The following is a 22,145-nucleotide window of genomic DNA, read 5'->3' on the forward strand; positions in this document are numbered from 1 at the left end:
TTCTGGCCTTACAATGTTAAACTGAACTTAGAAATAAAGCACTATCAAAGGTGATTATCCATTGGAACAAACTCTGAAAGGAAGTTGTGGATTCTCCGTCTCAACATCTTTAAACAAAGATTGGAGGCCTTTCTGGAAGATGCTTTAGCCAAGAACAAGTCACGGGGATCACAAGAGTCACTGGATGAAGTTCTCTGGCTTGTGTTATGCAGGTTAAAGTAGATGATGCAATAGGACCTTCTGGCCTTAAAATCTATGAGAATGATTTCCTTTGACCACTCTCCTGCCTAGAAGTTAGACACAAGCTTAAGAACCTTGCTGAATCAGGACCTAACAGAGGGATGTGGAAAGTAGAAAGATGAAATACACACCTTTACCTGAACAGCTTTCCCTGGAGAACTGCTTAGTAAACTTAGAAGCACCCCCAGCATCTAATCTCAGAGATTCTGTATCAGTAACAAACAAGGCAGCTTAAAATTAGATCTGTGTAAAAATGTTTATTTACTAATGTTTTTTTTTAATACAGTACCTTAAAAAAATTACACACCTTGGCTCCAATTAAACTGGGAAGGAAAGGGGAAAAAAGGAATCTTAACAGCAGCAAAAAATTCCCATTTGTTTTTTACTCTGTAAATTAAAAAAACCAAACCCAAAATATGCTTCTGAAACGTGATTTAATTAGGTTATTGAAATGGAAAAAACACAAGTCCACTATTCTCAACACATAGTTGGCTGTTAATGCATGTGTGTGGGAGTGAGGGAGGCAGCTTGCTAAGTCAGAGGGAAAAGCTGTGAAAGTCAGTCAAAGAAGTTCAGCAGCAGGCGGCTTTCCCTTCTCAAGAACTGTTCGACATTTCTCCTTCAAGAAGGGCAGGGGAAGAAGCAGCATCATAAAGAAGAGTAGACGAAATCAAGCTGATCCCCCCCCACCACACACCCTGAAAAACATTACAAGGTGAAAGCACAGAAATGAGCTATATAATATTCCCCAACCCAACCCTAAAGAGCCTCCTTATGGGAAACCAATGTATCTGGGGACACATCTGACCTGAGCGTTGAATTCCCATTGCAAGGAGAGCTACACAGAAATTTAAGAAAAATAACCCACCCCAAAGTGACAGAGAGGTTTAACAAGCCGTTTTGGTGTTTTTTTGGGGTAGACGGGATAAGACACACATGTGATACTTTGCAGAGCATTGTGGTCCGTCCAAGACAAGACACACAGGGCCCTGCAGTGCTGGCGAGCGCTGCTGGGGAACGACCAATTTCAGTTCAGGCAACAGCTCCCCAGTTACCCAAGCAAGAAAGATTTGCTCAGTGACTGAGCCCCATTTATTAAGAGGCTCTGGATGGAATCAGAGGCAAAAAGGGTTTCTGCCTCTCCCTGCACTGAATCCCCACCCATTTCAGCTTGGACAGTCATTCATAAGAGTGGATAAGGTAATGAAGTGGACAAAGCTATGCTTCCCTTTTCAGGTGGCTTCCAACCACAACCACTGCTGAGTGGATATAGGATTTCAAACAAATGCAGACATGTCACTGTTGTGCAAGTGTGGAGGGAGTGGGGTCTTTTATTTCATGATTTCCATCTGAAGTAGTGCTCAGAATGGGTCTGGACTGACAGTCTACTTTTAGCCACATAAGGGACAGCATGGCAAGCATCTTCATTGTGCCACCATGTCCGGTCTCCATGGCCTCCTTGATCCTGGCATTTTTGTGGATTGAGACCCACAAAACTCATTTTATACAATGGCTTCTGATTGCTATCAACTCGGACTAGATTTGAACCAGTGACCTAGTAGTGAATGAGAGTGTCCCCATTCACCATCCCCTGAGCCATCCAGCCCCTTTTGTACAGGTGAAGTGTTTTGTTTTTTTAAATGCATTTCTAGAGAGTGAGGAAGAACGTAAAAAGGGATTTTGGAGGTAGGTTTGAAGTCGATTTAGAAAAAACAGGCACATTATTCAACAGAACCCTTTTGTGTCACCCTTCGAAAGATGCTTCATCCTATACCAGGGCTGTACAACAAAAATCGTCCCATGCACCTTGACCCCTGCTACTGAAAACAGTGATGCAAGGAGGGCTTCAAAAGGTCACCAGTGGGTTCCAAGTCACACGATTCTATGAGATTCCTGCAGAGCAGAAACAAAAATAGCGAGGAGGGAGAGAGAGGGATCCTTATTTTCCGAGAGAGGGAGCATCCAGCAGCGAGCTGGGAGGAGAAACAACAACTGGCTTAACTGGCTTCTTTTCCTCCATCGTCGAGCAGCGCAAGGTCCTGAAACGAGCCAGCTCAGCCTTTAATAACACACCATGGCATAGGGAGATGGGTCCCTGCTGGCATGCAATCATACCCATTGATTGGCTGGAACAGGCACTCCCAAGTCCTGGGCATGCAGCTCCCTTGGATAGGCACATTAACTGGAGCGGCAAAGGGATCTGCAAATCAAAAGACTAGTCCATCCACACCTTGTTCCATGGAAACACCAGAGTTCTCTCCTTGTTCTAAACCCTTTGTCCCAAACCATCATTCTCCGATGAGGAGGCATGGTGCTGCCGTTGCTACAGCATGAGAGGACTCAAGCCTCTTGCAGGGATGGCGATCAACCAGCTTCTGTATGGGACTCAAGAGTCCTGGATGAAAGCCCCAACTGTAGTTTCATTATCCTAATGATATGAAAATCTACACCATCACCAAAGCCAGGACAACAGACTTGTAGGTTAACAATATAATAAGCAAAACTCCATTAAAATGCTTGAGTGCAGGGGATGTACATGGGAAGGGCCAACTTACGCATTTGGACTATGTTAAGGCAGCATTTGGACTATGTTAAGGACCATCCCTTTCTCCTCTCAAGAATGGAGTCTGTAAAGAAGGCCGGGGCAGACCTTTTCCAAAATAACCTGGTGAAATTTTAAACCCTGTGTGACCATTAGAACCTGGAACTATGGGATGCTGAGTGTAGTTTTGCAGGACAGGTGTAAACACACCATCAAGCTGAGGTACTGCAGGGTCTATGGGTTTGACTCTGATCCCAGTCAGACCAGCATACACCAAGAGACAATGGAGTTGCTTCATATTTAAACTGGTTTGACTCTGGTGGAAATCAAAGGCCTTCTCTGTACTGGGATATTGATATATGATTGACACTGGCTGACAAACAAGGGATACCACATCCTCACCCACACACTGGATCCCTTTGACCAGTGCTGGAATCAATTCTCTAGCAGCTGGTGTTGAAAATAGTGTGGTTGTGTCACCTATACCAGTCAAACCACTTTCAACTTGTGGAAGGAAGGGGCGATCAGTGATTGATACCCTACTATCAACCAGGGACAAGCACTACTTCCTGTCTACACTAGGAGAAGTGTGTGGACTTAAACCCACTAATTAGAGTAAGTGGAGGAGGTGGATTTGGGACACGCAGAATGTCTGGAGCCATTCCCCTTTACCTGACAGGTTGATTTTGCTCAGACAGACTTGTAGCATAAGAGCGTGGATGACGGGAGCCCTGGAGGTGGCTGCTAACTCGGTAATGCTGAATGGCAAAGCAGACTCAAGAATAGGAGTCATTTAAGCGAGGATGTAAGACACTTTTCTCCTATGGTGTGTCTTTCTGCAGTTCCTGCACTGGACAGTCCAAGAGACACCTTTCACCAGGATGAATAAGGCGATTCTCCCTCCTACACAGAGAGGAGATTCCTGTTTGTTGCGTCTCATCTGCGTGCTAGGATTGGTTTTGCCTTTAGTGAGGGTCAAGCATTGGTTCATGCTATGCATGTTTGGAACAGTGCCCAGACAGAGGCCAAAACATAGCAACAACCAAGGGAGAGCGTTGAGTACAAGACTTCACCTGATATGGCGGGGGAAGTGGATCCACTTCTAACCCCAGGCCAGGATGGATCTTCTGGTAACAGGCGGAGTCCAATCTGCTTTGGGAAGGAGAGAAATTGAACAAAAAGGAACCCAAAGAAACACGGGAAAGGTTAAACGATAAAAAAAAAAAAAAAAGGCAGGAGGGGCAGGGGCAGAAAAAGTAACAGAGCCCTGTATGTAATGAACGGCTGGAGGTTACTCTACTGAGCCACACTTTGCCCTCCAACCCAAAACCGGATCAAGAAGAGTTCTGGTTCTGATAGATTGAGGCTTTCTCCTTCAGCAAATCCAGACACAAGTGACAGCTCCAGCTCCCTGCAAGAAGAGGTGAACATTCAGTAACTAGGCTTCCCCAGAATGCTCAGTGAACTGCATGTGTGTGAGGGGGCAATCTGCCTGCTGCTGAAATGTGGCCAACTCTGGGGTAGAACACAGCAGCTGTTTAACAGGACAACAGAGCAATGTTAGAACAACAGATTAACAGGTAATGCTATCTAAGGTGCCAAACTGGGGTCTATTTCCAGCTCTGCCACTGACCTACTGTGTGACCTTGGGCAAGTCGCTTCCCCTCTCTGTACCACTATTTCCTCTCCCAGCCTTTGTTTGTTTAGAATGTAAGCATTTTGGGTCAGGAACTGTCTCACTATGGGTTTGTTCACACAGTGTTCATACTGCTTTAAACTATACCAGTTTGAAAATGGTATAGCTGAAGTGGCACAACCCCCTAGTATGAAAACAGTTATACTGGTGCCTCATGCCAGTAGTTTTATTCCAGACTCTTGATTGGGGCCTCTAGATATTAACATACTACTAATAATAATGCATATGCGATAAGTCCCAATCTCTTTTGGGCCCTCAACCGCTACCACCGTACTACTAACAATCTTGGCTGAGCCTCCAAGGTGCTACCATAATATTACCAATAGTGCATGTACAGTAACAAGGCCCAGATCTTGGCAGGGGTATCATAGGGAATACGGTCATATTAATAAATGACTTAGGAGAAAGTGAACTGGCAACATAGAGATCACAGATTCAGTCCCTTTCCAACTGGCAGTAAATATGAAGAAGGCATTAACCCTTTAAGCCCTCCCACTCTCCAGTGGCTTCTTTAGAAGCAAAACAAGATGAAAGTTGTACAGCCTACTAGGCAGTACTGATCTTCTCTTACAGTCCTTGCCCAATTCCCAATTACATCCACAAGCCTCATGATCTTGTCCCTGGAACATATAAGGCCCTACCAAATTCATGGTCTGTTTTTGTCAATTTCATGGACACAGGATTTTTAAAATAGTAAATTTCATGATTTCAGCTATTTAAATCTGAAATTTCACCATGTTTTAATTGTAGAAGTCCTGACCCAAAAAGGAGTTCCAGTGGAAAGGTGGAGGTGAGGGTGTTATGGTATTGTTACCCTTACTTCTGTTCTGCTGCTGGCGGTGGCGGCTGCCTTCAGAGCTAGGCAGCTGGACAGCAGCAGCTGCTGGCCGAAAGCGCAGCTCTGAAGGCAGAGCCGCCGCCAGCAACAGCATAGAGGTAGGGATGGCATGGTATGGTATTGCCACCTTCCTTCTGCACTGCTGCCTGCAGAGCTTGGCCCTCCGTCAGCAGCCGCCACTCTCCAGCTATCCAGCTCTGAAGGCAACGCAGAAATGAGGGTGGCATAGTATGGTGTTGCTACCCTTACTTCTGTGCTGCTGCTGGCAAGGCACTGCCTTCAGAGCTGGGCTCCTGGCTAACAGCCACCACTCTCTGGACACCTAGCTCTGAAGGCAGTGCAGAAGTGAGGGTGGCAATACCACGACTCCCCTAAAATAACGTTGTGACCCTCCTGCAACTCCTTTTTGGGTCAGGACCCCCAATTCGAGAAACACTGGTCTCCCTCGTAAAAATCAGTATTGTATAGGGTAAAAGCACACAAAAGATCAGATTTCATGAGAGGATACCAGATTTCACGGTCTGTGATGCATTCTTCATGAATTTGGTAGGGCCCTAAACATATCCCAGCAGGTGTTAATCCAGGACTATGTGCTCCTGGTACACTAGGAAACAAAGCTCCCAAGATCTTCAGATATTCCTCCATCTAGGTAATGTTAAGTGAGATAATTAAAATGCGATTTAAAAATAACATGGGTGAATCTAGACCAGAGATTGCTTCCAGCTGCTCAACTGTAACCAGTTTGCTTTGAAACCATGAATCAGCACATTGTGCAAGGAAAGGTGGTGCTGATGGAAAATCTGGACTCTGTCACTGTACTCTTGATTTTGCTACCAACGCAGAAATGTTTCCACGCTTGGCAGGATGCTGTCCCAATACTTCCTTCCTCAGGATGCCTAATGACATTCCTACCACATCCCAGTTGGCACAGCGAAAGTGATGATTTAGTACCAGGAGGATCTTACTGGAGAGAGCATTGCCCGGAGAAAGTGTATCTGATTATTTCGACAGCAGGCTGAGGGAGTGAGGTCCACAGACCTCATCTAATCTGACCTTGTGCATGACACAGACAGAAGAATTTCACAGGTTCTGATGTAAGCAGAAACATCTCTGATCAATTTCAATGGAAGCTGCACTCGCTTCCTCCAAGGCTGAATTTGTTAGCCCTTGTATCCAAATCCTCTCTTTTAAAAATCAGTATTGGCTGTTTTTCTAACAGATCTGCTCCAGCTCAAACATCAACTAATTCAGGATAGTCCTATGGTCTGTGATATACACAAGGTCAGACTAGTTAGATTACAGTGGTCCCTTCTGGTCTTGGAATCTGACTAAGAAAACCAAGGAAAGTTACGGGGAACTTGGAGTATTTGTGCTGCACCTAGCATAATGGGGTTCTGTCCCATGACTGGGCCTCCTAGGGGATATCCACAGTACGAATAAATAGAGTCCCAGCCTAACCCTACACTTAGCACAGTGTTCCCTTCACCACAAGATCCTACACACACCACTTAGCACATTTCTCAGTTTAAGTGGCACCCAGGACTGGAATAAGTGAGAGGGGGTGCTGCTGCAAATTAGGACTGTGGGGCACTGGGTGGGGGAGGGAAGGACTTGGGCAGCAGAGGGATCTGTGGGTTAGGATCATAGGGGATCAGCAGAGCTACATGTGTTAGGGAGCTCAGAGCTGAAATAGCAAGCGAGGCTGTGCAGCAAGTTTGAGGGACCTTGGAAGAGCTCTGGGTGGGGAGGGAAACCAGGCCCAGAATAGTATGGGATGTTATACGGGATTCAGAGATGTGTGGGAGAAAGCTGCACATTTCCTGCTTGCATCATGCCATGCCATGGCCCAATGCTATCAATTACTAGTGCGTAGGACCAAAATCATATAAGTTATCAAAATTCTAAAGAGACAGACGAAGAATGATCCAAAGAGCGCTACATTTACCTTCAGGTGGCTCCGACATGGGTGGAGTTAGGCAATACATGTGATAACCACGATCACAATCATCACAGAAGAGCAGCTGGTCCTAAGCAGAGGCGGGAGGAAAATAAAGGAAAATTCGGATGATTCAACACAGCTTCACAAAGGGGCTCTATTTACAAATCACTGCACAATTTTGCCATCCCACAAAGAACAGAGGGAGCTTTAGTGACATGTGAGTCTAACCAACTCCTCAGGATTAGATCTGCCAGATTTAACACTAAAAGCATAAGCTTCTACCACTCCAGCCACAGGAGTAACTCCATTAGCTGATAGCAGTAGTAGATCCCCATGTGGAACAGCCACTGAAGAAGTCCGTGTAACACCTGCAGTGCTGGATCAAGGCATACTCACATGCCTAGGGTCCTGGCTCTTAGATTCATGTTAAAAGGTCAGGATTTCAGGTTTCGATTTTCTACCCTTTGGTACTGCAAAACAAATTCTGATAGCGTGACCTGAGTGTGATGCAGAGACGTCTAACTGAGTCTGCAGAGAGCCTGAGACATTAGCTGTCTAGGATGGAGCTTCTCCATAAGTGACTAATGTAGTGATGCCTACCTGAGTCTGCAGAGAGCCAATTAATGGCTCTGAGAATGGAGCTGTCACATGTGTAACCAATACAGCCTCCCTGTATCTGCAGAGATCCTTAGGTAATGGGAGAAGCAACTATTAGAACCAGTGAGGAAACCACATTGCCCAACTGGAGTAGAACAGGTCCCCTGACATAAGGAGAGAGGGCATTGTAATGATACACCTAAGGTCTCAAGCTGCATTACTCCAACCTGGAAAACACACTCCCTGAGAGCCTACCTTGGACATTATCCATAATCCTACCTCCCAGCTAGTCTCCATTCAGAATTTAAACTCCCACAGTAAACTCCATTCCAAAGATTATTCTCCTGTCTCTGCCAAAACTGTGCAAGCTGCTGCTCTTGCTGTGCAGCATGGCAAGATGTAGGCAGATAATACTTGGGGAGATAATTTCTGGACACAAATGACATGTACCCCTCAGGGCTTGCTGGTCCCCATTTGCAGCTGGGGATGCCCAAAGTGTCAAGCTTGCTCTGCCATGGTCGATCCTGCTAGCACCGAAAGGTACTCACATCGTTCTCGGAAGTGCCACAGATGTTGCAGCATTTGCACTCGATGCACTGCCAACGGTACGTCTTCACTGCTGCCATCATAACCGGGGTGAACTGGAGGCAAGAAGGGTGCCCTGCCAAGTGGGTGAAACAAAGCCACACATGGATGTTAAACATGTCAGGCCTGGACAAGTGGCAAGAGTTCAGAGAAGCAAGAGAAATGGAAATGAAACATGAAACACAGGGAGGCAGGAAGATACACAGAGGTTGTTTCCAATAGCAGCAACTGCAATGGTGACGGCTCTTACCCTCAGAGAGGGGGAAATAGAGAAGGAGCAGTGCTAGACAGGAAGGAAGTAGAAACATACAGAGAGGCTGCTTCGGACAGCAGCAGAGGAGAAGGCTCTCCAGCTAAAAGGAGAGCAGAGTAAAGAGACAGACAGATGGGGATTCTGAAGCATGCAGAGGGGGAAGTGACATGCTCATGGTCACACAGCCAGTTAGTGGCAGAGCCAAGAGCTGAACCCAGGAGTCCTGACTTCCAGTCTCGTGCTGCTCTAACCACTAAAAACCTCTCTCATTCTACAGCTGGATATGGAATATAGAGGTCCTGAATCCCAGGCCTCCTCTTCCTCTAACCCATTAGACCTCTCTCCCCTTCCAAAGCTGAGAACATAACCGAGAAGCACTGACTCAGTCCCCTGGCTCCTCCTTCAGCTTGCTACAAAAAGAAACCAGGTAGCCAAAAGCTTGCACTGGCCTTAAATAAAAGAGCAGAAATGCTCCTGGCTCTGGTCAAGAGACATCAGCTTCCCATCATGCATCACTGCAGCCACCCATGGGACAAATAAGAGGGCAGCCAGCATAAAGAACAACCCCAACTCCGTGAAATGAAGCAGCAGCAACACCTCATGCTGAATCATGGGCATCCTGCCTCTTGAATGCAGGTATTACAAATCAAAGTACCTGATCGCCCACAGTCTGAACATGACACCAGCTCCTCTGGGTGCCCAGTCTTCTTGTTGATTTTTGAGTCTCCCAGGCAGAAGTCACAGTAATTGTTGGGCAAAGCCAAGCCATCAGGACCTTTCTTGGCTGTTTGGAGAAGAGCCAACCCCACCCCACCAAACAGAGAAAAGGTTATTTAGAGTAAGCAATGACACCTAGAAGGAGAATATTCAACAAGATTCCTGCAGGGACTTTCTCCCACATAAGCTTCCAGATGCAGCAGAGAGGAGGGCACACTGTAGCCAATGTATCCACTTCTAGATCCCTGCGTGGATACAAAATTTATATCCACGGATATAATGCAGATATCCGCGGAGATGAAGGGCTCTAGAGACAACGAGCGAGACCAGCAGGGCCATGGCCAGCGACCCAGGCCAGGAACGGCAGCAATAAAAGCAGCAGCATGTTGGGCTGCCACTCACAGGAGCCAGCGCCCAGCCTGGCAGCTCCTCCAGCATGGCTGTACTGCGCCCAGCCCTGACCATTGGGGCAGGCATAAGGTTCACCAACAGCTGTCCCTGGTCATGCTAGTGTGTGCAAACGGCATGTACACTACTGGACTTGAGTCCCTTCCATGCAGCAGTGTGCATCTCCTGTCCAAGAGCATGCAAGCCACTTTCACACATACCTCTACCCCAATATAACACCAATTCGGATATAACACGGTAGAGCAGTGCTGGGGGCGGGGAGGGGGCATGCCTGAGCACTCCAGTGGATCAAAGCAAGTTTGATATAAACGTGGTTTCACCTATACCACAGTAAGGTTTTTTTGGCCCTCGAGGACAGCGTTATATTGGGGTAGAGGTGTATTAGCTTTCACCGCTGGTTTTGCTTGTTGTTAGAGCCCTGCAACTCTGCAGATATCCACAGGTAAAAAGCGGATATAAATTTTGTATCTGCACAAGGCTCTATCCACTTCTGCAGTGCCTTTCATTTGCGGATCTGAAAGCACTTTAGAAACACAAAGCCTCGATTCTGCATGCGACAAAGGTAACTGTTCTTTTACCTGTGTTACGCAAAGGTAAACAGACACAGAGTGGAAGCATTTCGTCTGACACACAGCTAGTTGGGGCAGAGGTAGAAAAAGAATCCAGGAACCCTGAGTTGGGGCCTGGCTAATCTAAACACTCTGCTAATTCTCCCAACCTAGATTACATTGGTTCCCATGGATCCCAGGTGTCTCAGCTCCCTTCTCTAAGACACTAGGCTCCTAGAGCCAGGGACAGAACCAAGTAGTCCCGACTCTGAGCCCCTCTCGTTCTGAGCCCCTCTCGTTCTAAGCCCTCTAGACCCCCACCCCCTCCACTTCCCACCTAAAGGTGGGGAAAGACCACAGGAGTCCCAGTTGTAGTCTTGGTTCCCTCACCACTACACCCTGCAGAGCCCTATGTCTACATTTCTAACAAAGGCTACAGAAGAGCCAGGACACGCAGGAGACGGGGTCAAGACAGTGGCTAGAGGTCTTACACTTCTGCTCCTCGGATCTCTGAGAGACAGGCGTCGGGGGCTGTGAATCTTCCTTATCCTCCCCCTCCTCCTCAGCCAGATGGGAGTGAGCATAGTGGTAACTGAGCCCAGGGCGGTTCTTGTAACGCTTCCCACAGACTGCAAAAGAAAGTGGGAATGGGTCTGAGCTCTCCTGGCAGGCACCTGAGCCACACACACATCACTGCTCACGTGCAACCCCCCAGCTCCCTGCGACAGCCCTTCCCAACCCACCCTCCTCCCAAAGACACAGCAGTTACCAGTGTATAACAGCCAGTATGACTTCAGGAGGCTGCTTTATGAGCCAGCAGACTCATGACTTGGCCAGATCCTGAGAAGCCATGGGCGTTTCTCTACCCTTGCTGACCGTACGCCATAAATCCTCCTACTTTTCCCCTACATCTCCTGGTTGCCCAGCAGATCTTCATGGGGATGGGAAAGCTTTGTCCAGAACAATCCAAGCCATGAAACATAGAAGGAAATTCTCATCTTCTCTTGTGTTTAAACCTGCCTAACTAAGAAATTCTGAGCCCCCTAAAGGTGGTGTCTCCTTGGATGCAGGGTTTCTCAGATCAAGAGACACTAGAACCAAGCTGAAGGCATCCCACACAGACTCCCAGAAAGCAACCACCACACTATCACCACTCTCCTACACACACTTCTGTTGCCTCTGCCTGCTTTGCTGTTCCTAAAAGGCAGCTGCTTTACAGCCACAGAGGGTAGAGAAAAGGCCTGTTTTCCATGCAATAAACCAACCTCCCTTGCAGGGCTGGAAGTAGAGAGCATGATGCCCCTGGAATCAGAAGCCACCTCCCCAGTCTGCGTTCCTTTCTTACCATTTACCCCTGAAATTGTTTGTTAAAGGAATGGCAGCTTCAGAGACAAAAGCCCACAGAACAGGCACAGCACAGACAGCATCGGCACAAGTTTCTCCCACATCCTCTGGCCACAATACAACCAGGACAAGTCCTACTGTGGAGGGACTTCCCCACCGCTGTGGGGTGGCAAACTGAGATGTCAGTCTTCATGGCATAGCCACTGGCCACTCAGTGTCAACAAAGGGCTTCTGAGAGGCGGGCTCTACCGGGACTGGTCTGAGACCAATCTGACTCATTTCATGTACTAGCAAACGATCAGCAGTCAGATGGTAGCTGCTTTTGGTCATCACCAACAACCAAGGCTGTATTCGAACTGCTGAGCTGGCAGTGAGGGGCTCGTTTTCTACCCCCCATCCTGAGTTACCCGATACCCATTACAGCAATTACATCTTGCTTAAACAGAACTGGGGGTGGAGGCAGGGACAAACAACAGGTTTTCTGTTGCAATCCACTCCCTTTGTGTCACTGGAGTGGGAACTTCCTACAAGTCTACAGCCAGGGAAATCCCCAGTAGCCAGAGCTGGCTCTTATGCCTCCCTCTTTGCAGTTTTCAGCACAGGGGTCTGTCTGTCTGAGGAGTGGCTGAAGCATGATGTCCTGCTGGCACATGGTTCCTCAGGGATCATGCCAAGCTAGTGCAAATTAAAGCACTCCCCCTAGCCTGCTCTCATTTGCATTGGAGGTGGAAGCTGGGCCACACTAGAAGATCTTCCTTGCATGCAAAGATCCTTAACTTCGCCTTCATGCTCTGACCCACTTAACCCAGTGAGATAAAAACCCCAAATCCCTCTTATTAATGCCACGACACAGCTGAGGCAGAAGGGCAGTGAGCAAACTGTTCAGAAGAGTTCTGAGAAGAGCCTAAATCCCACTGAACTTCAATGAAACTTGGCTTCCCTAAGTCACTTTTGAACCAGGGCTTAGGCACTGTCCCCACTATAAAGGGTTTGTCAGAGCAGCTCTATCAGTAGAGCTACATCAGCAACCTCTTCCTAGGCCAGGTCTACACTAGGGATTTTGACCTGCATAACAGCTATGTCAGTCAGCGATACAAACAGCAGAGATCACTGACTGACAAAGTTGTGCTGGCAGAAGTCCCAAGTGTCAAACCAGCAAAGCCGCACTTTTACTGATACAGCTTTTGTTCAGTTCAGGGGGAATCTGGGTGTATGTGTTGGTTTTACTGTGCTGGGATAGTGCTGTCCACACCAGGAGCAATTTGTCAGTGTAGTATATGGACTGAAAATCATGCAACTTGTTTCATACGTTGGCCTCCCAACCACAGTCAGATGAGGACTGTTTTCAGTCACAATGACCCAGATGGATTCAAACTGGTGGTAAGGGGTCTGGTATCCTAGCCCCACTCTGAGACAGCTGGTGTGAATTATATCTATTACATTCTGCTTGAAACAAAACTGGGGAGGTGGAAGAATACCAGCAAAGCACTCCCAGCGTAGACATGGGCTTTAGTGGAGATGCACCTTATACCACCAAGCAAAAAAAGAAAAAGAAAATTTTTTTTTGACAGTTTAACTTATACTAAGTCCTCAAATGAAATAAGCTAGATTTTTTTTGCTGGTATAGTGTATCTGCACTAAGGATTTATTGGCTCAGCTTGTCGGTTAGGGGGTCACACTTCTAATGGACATAGCTATGCCAGAAATACTTTTCAGCGTAGGCCATGCCTTAGGCTCCTAAGTCACTTAGTTGCTTTGGATAACTTTACTCAAAATCCCTATCACCCAAGCTTCCTAGTGGGTGGGAATAGATTCCTGACTGGATAACAAGGAGGAGAGAGGCAGGGAGGGAAAGCGATGAAGCTTAACCTGGGTCTTGGAGAGGGATGGATTAATTCGGGCTTGCCAAGATTTGCCCAGAAAAGCAAAGCGAAATCCCAAGCCTCTTGGTTATTTAACTGAAGACTTGGATCTAGCAAAGAAAGGGGAAAAAAAAAAAAAAAAAAGACAAATCCCTCTAAAACCACTTTAAGTCACAGTCAATTTACATAGCGATTGAAAAGCCCATTTACCAAAGGGAATTATCGCTCTCTTAGCTCTGTGTAAACACAAGTACAAGCCAGGCCTGGCTAGCTCCTCCAGCAGCACTGTTCTCTGGATACTTCTGCGTGGCAGGGATCTTGCACATACTGGCTTAGATGGAATGGAATTGGATTCTGAGCAGTCATTGGGAAAGCCAGGGTTATGGTTAGCTTCTTGATGGCTTGCCTCTACTCTAGGCGATACCACATTTTAGGTATTTAATAGTCATGTCAATGAGAATTAAAATGTCTATTCTTATTCTGCATATTTCGTTCAAAGACCCCAAGGCACTTGACAAAGGGGCATATTTATCTACAACTTTATAGATAACAGAAATTAAGACACTTGCCAAGATCAAGCAGAATCTCCGAGGCAGAGTCTGAAGCGGAACCCAGGAGTCCTTACTTCCACCCCCTTCCCTTTGTTCTAACCACTATATACCACTCCCCGCCTGGAGCTAGAAAGCCTGACTTCTCCTCCCCTCCCCACTCCAACCCACACGACCACCACTCACCCCTCCTGGAGGTAGGACTAGAGCCTTAAGGGTTCTGGTTACAGCCAGGACCTGAGAGTCAGACAATACTGTTGCACCACAGAGAACAGAGGCAGCAGAGGACTAGCAATGAGATGGCTGGGGATGGGTAGGAGAGCCTATACGCTGAATTTCTCTTCACTACAGATGCCATGTAACAAATGATGGGTGATTAGGCCCCATGTGAGGAGTTTAATGAGGTCACTGAAGTATGCACTGTTGCAGAAAATTGCAGATCCATAACTTTGCCCATCAAATATTTAACAGAGCCTGCAAATTCCAGAGCCCCAGCCAATGCACTGGCTTGACCAAGAGCCTTTTGGACCTGGTGTTGCATTAATATCTAATCCCGGCTGTGGAAGAAAAGGGAAGCATTTGGCAGAGCCGTGCAGGTGCAGCTTAAGCGAGATGGGGTAGCATATTAGCTAGGAGGCATAGGAGCCCAGTGAGTCGAAAAAGCCACCTTAAGTCTGAGCTAAGAGGCGGAATGGCAGCATAAGGAAAAACCAATCTGACTCTTATTACACCATCATTTATCAGCTGGGCATGTGTCACTGGTGTCCTTGCCAGGCCAGGAGGCATTGCTACAGCAGCCAACAGGGACTGGTTCAAGCCATCCCACCCCCTTCGGAATTCTGAGAACAATGGTCAAAACCCCCAACCCCCCACGATGTCATTCATTCAAACATCTTGCAGTTTTAATGGACCCATAACATCTCCATTTCCCAAAAGGCATCCCCTGTGAAAACCCAGATCCCATAGAATAAAGATGGTCCTTATATTTCAGAGGAGGCCTAGCCAACATCATCACAGAAGGAGAGAAATCATGCTTTAAGTACAAATATTTGAGCCAAAATCTCAATGGCAGCTGATAACCTTTGACCCTCATAAAGAGTCTGACATGGTCGGGTTCTGACAGTAAAAGCACAGTGCCTATTCCAGTAGCAATGCACTTTGACATTCCTTGAAGGAAAAAAGTCATGCCTCGGCCATTCCAGAGTGGGTCTGAATTTGTCACATGAATTTACTGCTGGCGAAAAGGGCCAGATTGACATCCCAAGACAGTGAGGCCTCTTTGCATCCACAGCACCAGAAACAGCTGAGCAAATTTCTCCCTGCACTGTGGGCAAGAGGGAAGATTTTCAAAAGCAACTTGCAGTTTTGGGTGCCCTGTTTGAGACATTTCTGAGGGGCCTGATTTTCAGCAAGTACGTGGGCCCACCTTCTGAAAAACAAACTAGTCTGATGAGGGAACTTGATAAGTCTATGATCAGGCTAACATGATAGGGCTGCCTGAGATAGAAGGACCTCTTGGTTCATTAAGTCCAGTGCCTGCTTAGTGTAATGTTCTGCAAATCAGGTCCCTTTAATAAGGGCTCTCAGGATGGGCAACCCAAGATTAACAGTCACATTTGAAAACCATGGCCAAAGTGAAAGGAGAAGCTCAGTCTCCATGGCATGTTCAATCCATGGTCTCTCAGGCAGCAGGAGAGCCAATCAGTGCCAACTGCGGTGGCGGGTTGGTTTGATTTGATTTTTCTTGGTGCTCTGAATAGCGACCCCACTCCAAAGAGTCTTTAAAACTAACATTCCAGGAGAACAAAGTCAGGAGGAAATAAAAAAAGCAGACAGAGAGAATGGACTACCTCGGTCGGGAGGTTTCAAGGTATGCTTTTGTTTGTAACTATCTGAAATACAGAAAGAGAATAATGAGAAAAAAGGTGAACACACCATAGGTCACACACATGGCAAGCAACAGAGAGCAAAGTGATTTTAAAAAGGAGAAATTAGAAAAAAATACTGCTTAGTTTTCTTAAAAAACTAGTGATAATTCTACCAGGACAGTAGGAAGGAGAGAGAAGTAACTGAAAAAACTCAGGATTTTGTACATTCTTTTGCCAATTTAAAGTTCAGAATCACAGGAATAGCCACTCCCTTGGGCTGCTTAAGCGTTTCCAGTGGCATTCCCACTGACAGCAAGGAAGGAAACAGCAGCATAGAACTCTGCAAGGGGCAACATGGGATGAGTTCTTGGGGGACGTAGTGGCTGCTACCAAATCAGAAACGGAATAATGCACAATAGAGACATCATAGAAATCCCATTTACTTGCCCGAGACACGCGCTTGATGTATTCATTCCCAGCAGGGCTAGCATGCCTTTCTGTTGCCAGTAAAATTACTGAAATTGAATCCCATTGAGATAAATTAGCTCTTCCACACCACAAGTGTAGCATGAAACCCATGTTTCGTGGCCAGAGCACGGACCAAAAGGTCTTTAAGACAACAATCAGCAAAGCAGCGACTATATCTCCAGTAGGACAGAATTGATCCCTGCCCTCCAGTTGAACTATGAGGTCTGAGAAAAGGGAGAGGACAAAGTAATTGGATTCCACAAACCCTGCAGCAAACAGATAGCTGAGTCATGTATTGCATAGCATAGGGAAGAGTGGGTTGGGCTTTTCCAGGCCCATAAAACAGACTGAACCTAGAAATCAAAGACAGGAACCCTGGTTAGTGGGAATGAGACCTCCGTGTTCATTCTCCCACTACCCATACCTATACAGTCAAGAGGCAATTCTCACCATTAGATTCAGAGACCCTAGCTGGACATTAATATGGAGCTCTGACAGCTCCTTGCAACTGAACAAAAAAGTAATATGTTGGCACTGCTGCCAGAAATGCTGCTCACACCTGTGGTGCAGGCCAAAGTGTTGTGAGAACGCAAACGAGTGACCAGCCGTTTCATGCAGTCCAGACATCTGCAACGGCCTCCTTGCTTAGTGATGATTCTGCTGGAGTGGGAGAACCTGCCCCCAATGTTAGATACTCCATGTCCCCTTCCGGGGGGAAAAAAACAACAAAAAAAAAACAACTGGATTCTGTGCACCCAGCAAAACTGACAGATCTGGATTAGGGCCACAGCTCCAATAAAAACAAAGAAAGGGGGAAACTGACAAGTCCTCTAAATATTCTCAAATCCACCTCCATTTTGAATAACTATCACATCCCTGCAAAAATCCCATCTTGCCCCCAATGGATCCTGGAACACTTTTCCCTTCACCGCTCTCTCCAAAAGCAAATACATTGGAGACAGCTTGGTCCCAGAGTACAGACTACAGGGAGACAAGCGCTTTTCATACTCACTGTCGCAGGCATAAGGTTTATCTCTATCTTCTAATATGGCTGCATCCAGCTTCTTCCGAGCACCACTGACACCTTTACCCTGGGAACCAGAAATCATATCAGTCAACTGCTGTAGCCAAGACATTTGCTTCTAGAATTTAGTAATTCTTATGCCACCAAACTAGCCGACAGTCCATAAGGGACAAGTCAAAGGGGCTCCCACATGCCTGTAGTTAAGCTAACAAAATAACCAATCAAATAGCGCCCCTTAGTGGCCTTTGCCTGAGATAATTTATAGATTTTAAGGCCAAAACGGACCATTAGGTCATCTAGTCGGACCTGTGTAACTCAGGCTGGAGAATTCTGGCCAATTACACAAGTTATTGGGCTCAATCCATGGGTTTCGCTAAAGCTTCTTCCAGAAAGATATCCAGTCTGGATCTGCAGACACCAAGAGATGGAGAATCCCTCACTTCCCCTGAGAGTTTGTTCAACGGTTAACCACTTTCTGTGAAAAATGTGTGCCTTATTTCTAATATGAATTTGTCTGGCTTTAACATCCAGCCTTGGTTCTAGTTCTACCTTTCTCTACTAGGTTACAGACCCCTTTAGTTAACTGGGATTTTCTCCCTGTAAAGGATGTTTACACCCTAAGCCAGGGGTTGGCAACCTTTCAGAAGTGCTGTGCCGAGTCTTCATTTATTCGCTCTAATTTAAGGTTTCGCATGCCAGCAATACATTAATTTTTCTAGACGGTCTCTTTCTATAAGTCTATAATATATAACTAAACTATTGTGGTATGCAAAGTAAATAAGGTTTTTTAAAATGTTTAAGAAGCTTCATTTAAAATTAAATTAAAATGCAGAGCCCCCCGGACCGATGGCCAGGACCTGGGCAGTGTGAGTGTCACTGAAAATAGGTCACGTGCCGCCTTTGGCACGCGTGCCATAGGTTACCTACCCCTGCCCTAATCAATTCACTTCCCAAATCTTCTTTTTGATAAGCTATACAGACCCTTTAGGGCACATCTACACTGGGTATGCCTACCATCTTAAGAGTATGTCCCAGAACCAGGGCTCCAGCCCCACTGAAGGTCTACACTGGAATTTTACAGCCCCACAAGTCTGAGTCAGCTGACTTGGACCAGCCACAGGTGCTTAATTGTAGCATAGACATACCCTAAGTCTCTCCATGCATGTTCTCCAGCTCTCAAGTCATTTTTGGGCTCTTCTCTGCACTCTCTCCAATTTTTCAACATCCTTTTTAAAGTGTAGACACTTTAGAAGTGTAGAACTAGACACGGTATTCCAGTATTGGTCTCACCAATGCCACACAGAGAGATAAAATCACCTCGATCCTGCTCAACACTCCCCTATTTATACATCCAAGTAGATCACATGCCAAGCAAGAACTGGCCTTGGAGACCAACACAAAGTGGGTCTCAGATTAAAACAGAGATTTTCTCAGGAAATTCAAAGAACCACATTAAAGTGAACTAAGATGTGGTTATTTATCCAGTTGACCCAGCCCAGCTACAAGAGACTGACTATCCCTTGAGAAATTTCTCCCATTTTCTGAACACAGGAGATAGACTGATAATATAATAATGACTATTCTCTAATCTCATGCTTCAGCCCTGCATGGATTAGAAAGGAATTTTTTCCCTCAATACACAATTATCTATTTTGGTTTTCTTCCATCCTTCTCCGAGATCAGCCCCTGGAGGGCACCCATTGGGGTAGACTGGCACTCTGAGATGGTTCAGAGGATCCTATGTCTTTCGTGCCTGGCTGATGTGTCTTGCCCAAATGTTCAGGGTCTAACTAATCATCAGATTTGGGGTTGAGAAGGCATCTTCCCCCAGGACAGACAGGAAGCGACTTCAGGTTTTCATCTTCCTCCGCAGCATGCGGTATGGATCATCTACCAGGATCATCTGGACATGTCTCATCTAATTAATTCCCTACCATTAAGCATTGGTGGCACCTCCCTCTCTCCTGGAACACACAACAGTTTAGCTTCCTGAGGACTAAAATGCTTTGGTTTAACTGAAGTCAGTGTGGCCATTGCAGGGGTGACTGGCTGAAATTTAATAGCCTGTGCTATATAGAAGGACGGACTAGATGATCTAATGGTTCCTTCTGGCCTTAAAGTCTATGGAACTGAAAAAGTAGTGAACCAGCAGTAGTAATCACCCAGAAGATCTAACCCACAGGAGGATTCTCATTAAATTATTTCCAGACAACACTGCGGCAGCATTCGAGGACCTGCTTCAGGGCTCTTCTGACTGGTCTACTGTGAGACTGTAGGAAGTGTGTGCTGCCTATGTCAGTGCAACTCCAGGGAACATTTCAGCTGCTGTCATCAGATAGGGTCTAGATGATACATGATGGCAAAATTGCACATGGTGCTGTCTACTCCAAGCTCTTGGCATTGCTAGCACCAGTGGCAGTGAGACAGTGGGGGGAGAGGGAGGTTTGGGAAGGGTTGGGCAACCAGGCTAGGGTTTTCAGAGCAGGGAACCAGGTACCCAAGTCCCACTGAAATTCAGCTGAGTTCCCCTAGGCTTCTTTGGAAATCCCAGCCCCTATTTCTTAACACTATGGCAACATGTTCTGTAACCGCGTTGCCTGTGGATATATTTAGTATTGAATATGGTTTAAAACATGATCACAAGCATTAATGGTGACAGGCCTTTACAGCGAACATTGGTGTATCAGTCTTCAGGAGAAATTCATAGGGCAGACTCAGCACAGTCACTAGGACAATCCACAGCACCATAACTCTCATCCAGCTGGCATTACCTTGGCTTTGCCCTTGCCTCGTCGCTTTGGCGTATCCTCTTCATAGTCTTCATCATCCAGATCATCCAGGAAGTCATCGGGTTCAAGGATCCGCTGTAGAGGGGAGAAGGTTTATTGTAGGGGGAAAATAACTTGGCATGGTTTGGGGAAAGAAAGAAATGGAGAATGGACAGGGATGTTAGAAATTGGCTGAGGGACGTCCACCAGAAGCTACAAACACATACAGAGGAGTATGTGACATATATGAGAGGGTGGGAATTTTCAGGTACATTTTACTCCCAACCACACCAAAGAGAAGGCTGGTCTTGTGATTTACAGAAGCAGGCTGTGATTCAGGAGACCTGGCCCTAAGCTCCTGGATCCACTACGGACCTTGGGTGGGTCTCTCAGTCCCCAATTCCACATGAAACTTTTAATTCGTGGCTAAGTACCGAGTAGTTATTTATTTTTTAAAAGGTGCAGGAATTTAATCCAGGAGCACATAAAACATCATAGCCAAGAAGCTTATTGCAGAACAGACTTGGTGATGAGAGAACTGCAAAGCCAAGCAACATTGCTCATCCCAAACTGGGAGCTACTGGGAAAGGTCATACAAAAGGTCCTGCTAGGAGAGTAGAAGAGAAAAATTATTATGGAGCAGATTCTCCATTCTCACCATAAGAGGAAGAGAGACAGAAGTGATGCCTTCTCCTTTAATGCATGTTTAGATGGAGGAAGTGGGGATGATACAACGTGTAGCATATTTTGCTATCCCCAACGTACTTATAGAGTATAAGTAATGGTGGCTAATTATGGATTACTGTGACCACCATCCATCGTGGTCTCATTGTTTGCTTGTGTTCCCCTAGTCTGTTTGTTGTGTCCACCTGTTTTCTCTGGTCTTACACTCAGACGTTAAGTTCTTTGGGGCAGAGGACATTTCTTTGCTCTATATTTGTACAGGGCCCAGGCACAACGGGCTCCTAAGCACTATTTACATGACAAATTAAATGAGACTATTCACGGTCTTAAAGTTAGGCACTTGTTAGATTGTGGCCTTAATCTCTTGGTGCCACAGTTCCCTACCAGTAAAAAGCGGATAATACTTTCTCTCTTTCGACTCAACCCTTTTGCCTGTCTTGTCTACACAGAACTTTTCAAACAGAGATTGTCCCATTACCTAACACAATATGTGCACAACACCTGAGAGAATGGGGCCCTGATGAGGCCTCCAGATGCTGCTGTGATACAGGGGAGGGTGGCGGGAGAGGGGATCAATCCCATGCAAAGGATATATAACACAGACAACATAGTAAAGAGTGCCGTATAAAAGCCTAGAAAGAAAAACATTGTTTACACTGAAGTTCCTGTGATAATACATTTCTCTAGCACCCTTTGTCCCTATATGGTGCACAGAGGGGGATTGCTTCACGTAACACTAAGTTGTGGAATGGAACGCAGACTCTGATTGTAGAGAACTGGGAAACTTCTGATTTATTTTTATCAAAGAATGCATGACTCAATTTCCCTTCTCACCTTATATTGTTGCCTACCAGGTTTGAAGGGGTTAAACTTTTCTCTTGAAAGAAAGACAAGCAGTACAGTGACTGAGGGAAAGTCACTAAGCATAAATGAACTATCAGAAACAACCAACATCAAGGGATAATTACTGCAATTCTCTAAAGATCCCCATAATATGGAGGGAAACTGCAGAGACTGGCTTTGACAGGTTCCTGAGAACCAGCAGACAAAGAACTGAGAAATGTACAGAATGGACAGACAGCCTGGTTTTTTTTTTTTTTTCTTTTTTTTTTTTTTTTTTTTGGCGGGGGCAGGGGGTTGTGTCACTCTTACTGATTATAGTTTCACATCAGCTCTTAGATCCAAGAGGAACAAACCCTGATGAATGGTTGAAACA

The 22,145-nt window shown here is 46.2% G+C and overlaps 1 protein-coding gene across 6 annotated transcripts in view; it reads right to left on the reverse strand.

The window, feature by feature from the left end:
- Positions 1–482: 482 nt before the first annotated feature.
- The window catches only part of DPF2 (double PHD fingers 2), a 41,901-nt gene continuing 20,238 nt past the window's right edge, over positions 483–22,145 (reverse strand). For 2 of the 6 annotated variants that reach the window (XM_050960842.1, XM_050960846.1), the window contains 8 exons: positions 20,249–20,341; positions 17,466–17,544; positions 15,968–16,009; positions 10,855–10,992; positions 9,346–9,474; positions 8,401–8,513; positions 7,262–7,343; positions 483–4,193 (listed from right to left, as the gene is read on the reverse strand). In XM_050960842.1, the coding sequence (XP_050816799.1) occupies positions 4,117–4,193; positions 7,262–7,343; positions 8,401–8,513; positions 9,346–9,474; positions 10,855–10,992; positions 15,968–16,009; positions 17,466–17,544; positions 20,249–20,341 (753 nt within the window). In that variant the 3' untranslated portion in view covers positions 483–4,116. The remainder of the gene's footprint in view (positions 4,194–7,261; positions 7,344–8,400; positions 8,514–9,345; positions 9,475–10,854; positions 10,993–15,967; positions 16,010–17,465; positions 17,545–20,248; positions 20,342–22,145) is intronic. The other 4 variants (XM_050960844.1, XM_050960847.1, XM_050960845.1 and 1 more) reach the window with 4 other exon arrangements.

The sequence above is a fragment of the Gopherus flavomarginatus genome, chromosome 6 (assembly GCF_025201925.1).
Source record: "Gopherus flavomarginatus isolate rGopFla2 chromosome 6, rGopFla2.mat.asm, whole genome shotgun sequence".
NCBI lineage: Eukaryota > Metazoa > Chordata > Testudines > Testudinidae > Gopherus > Gopherus flavomarginatus.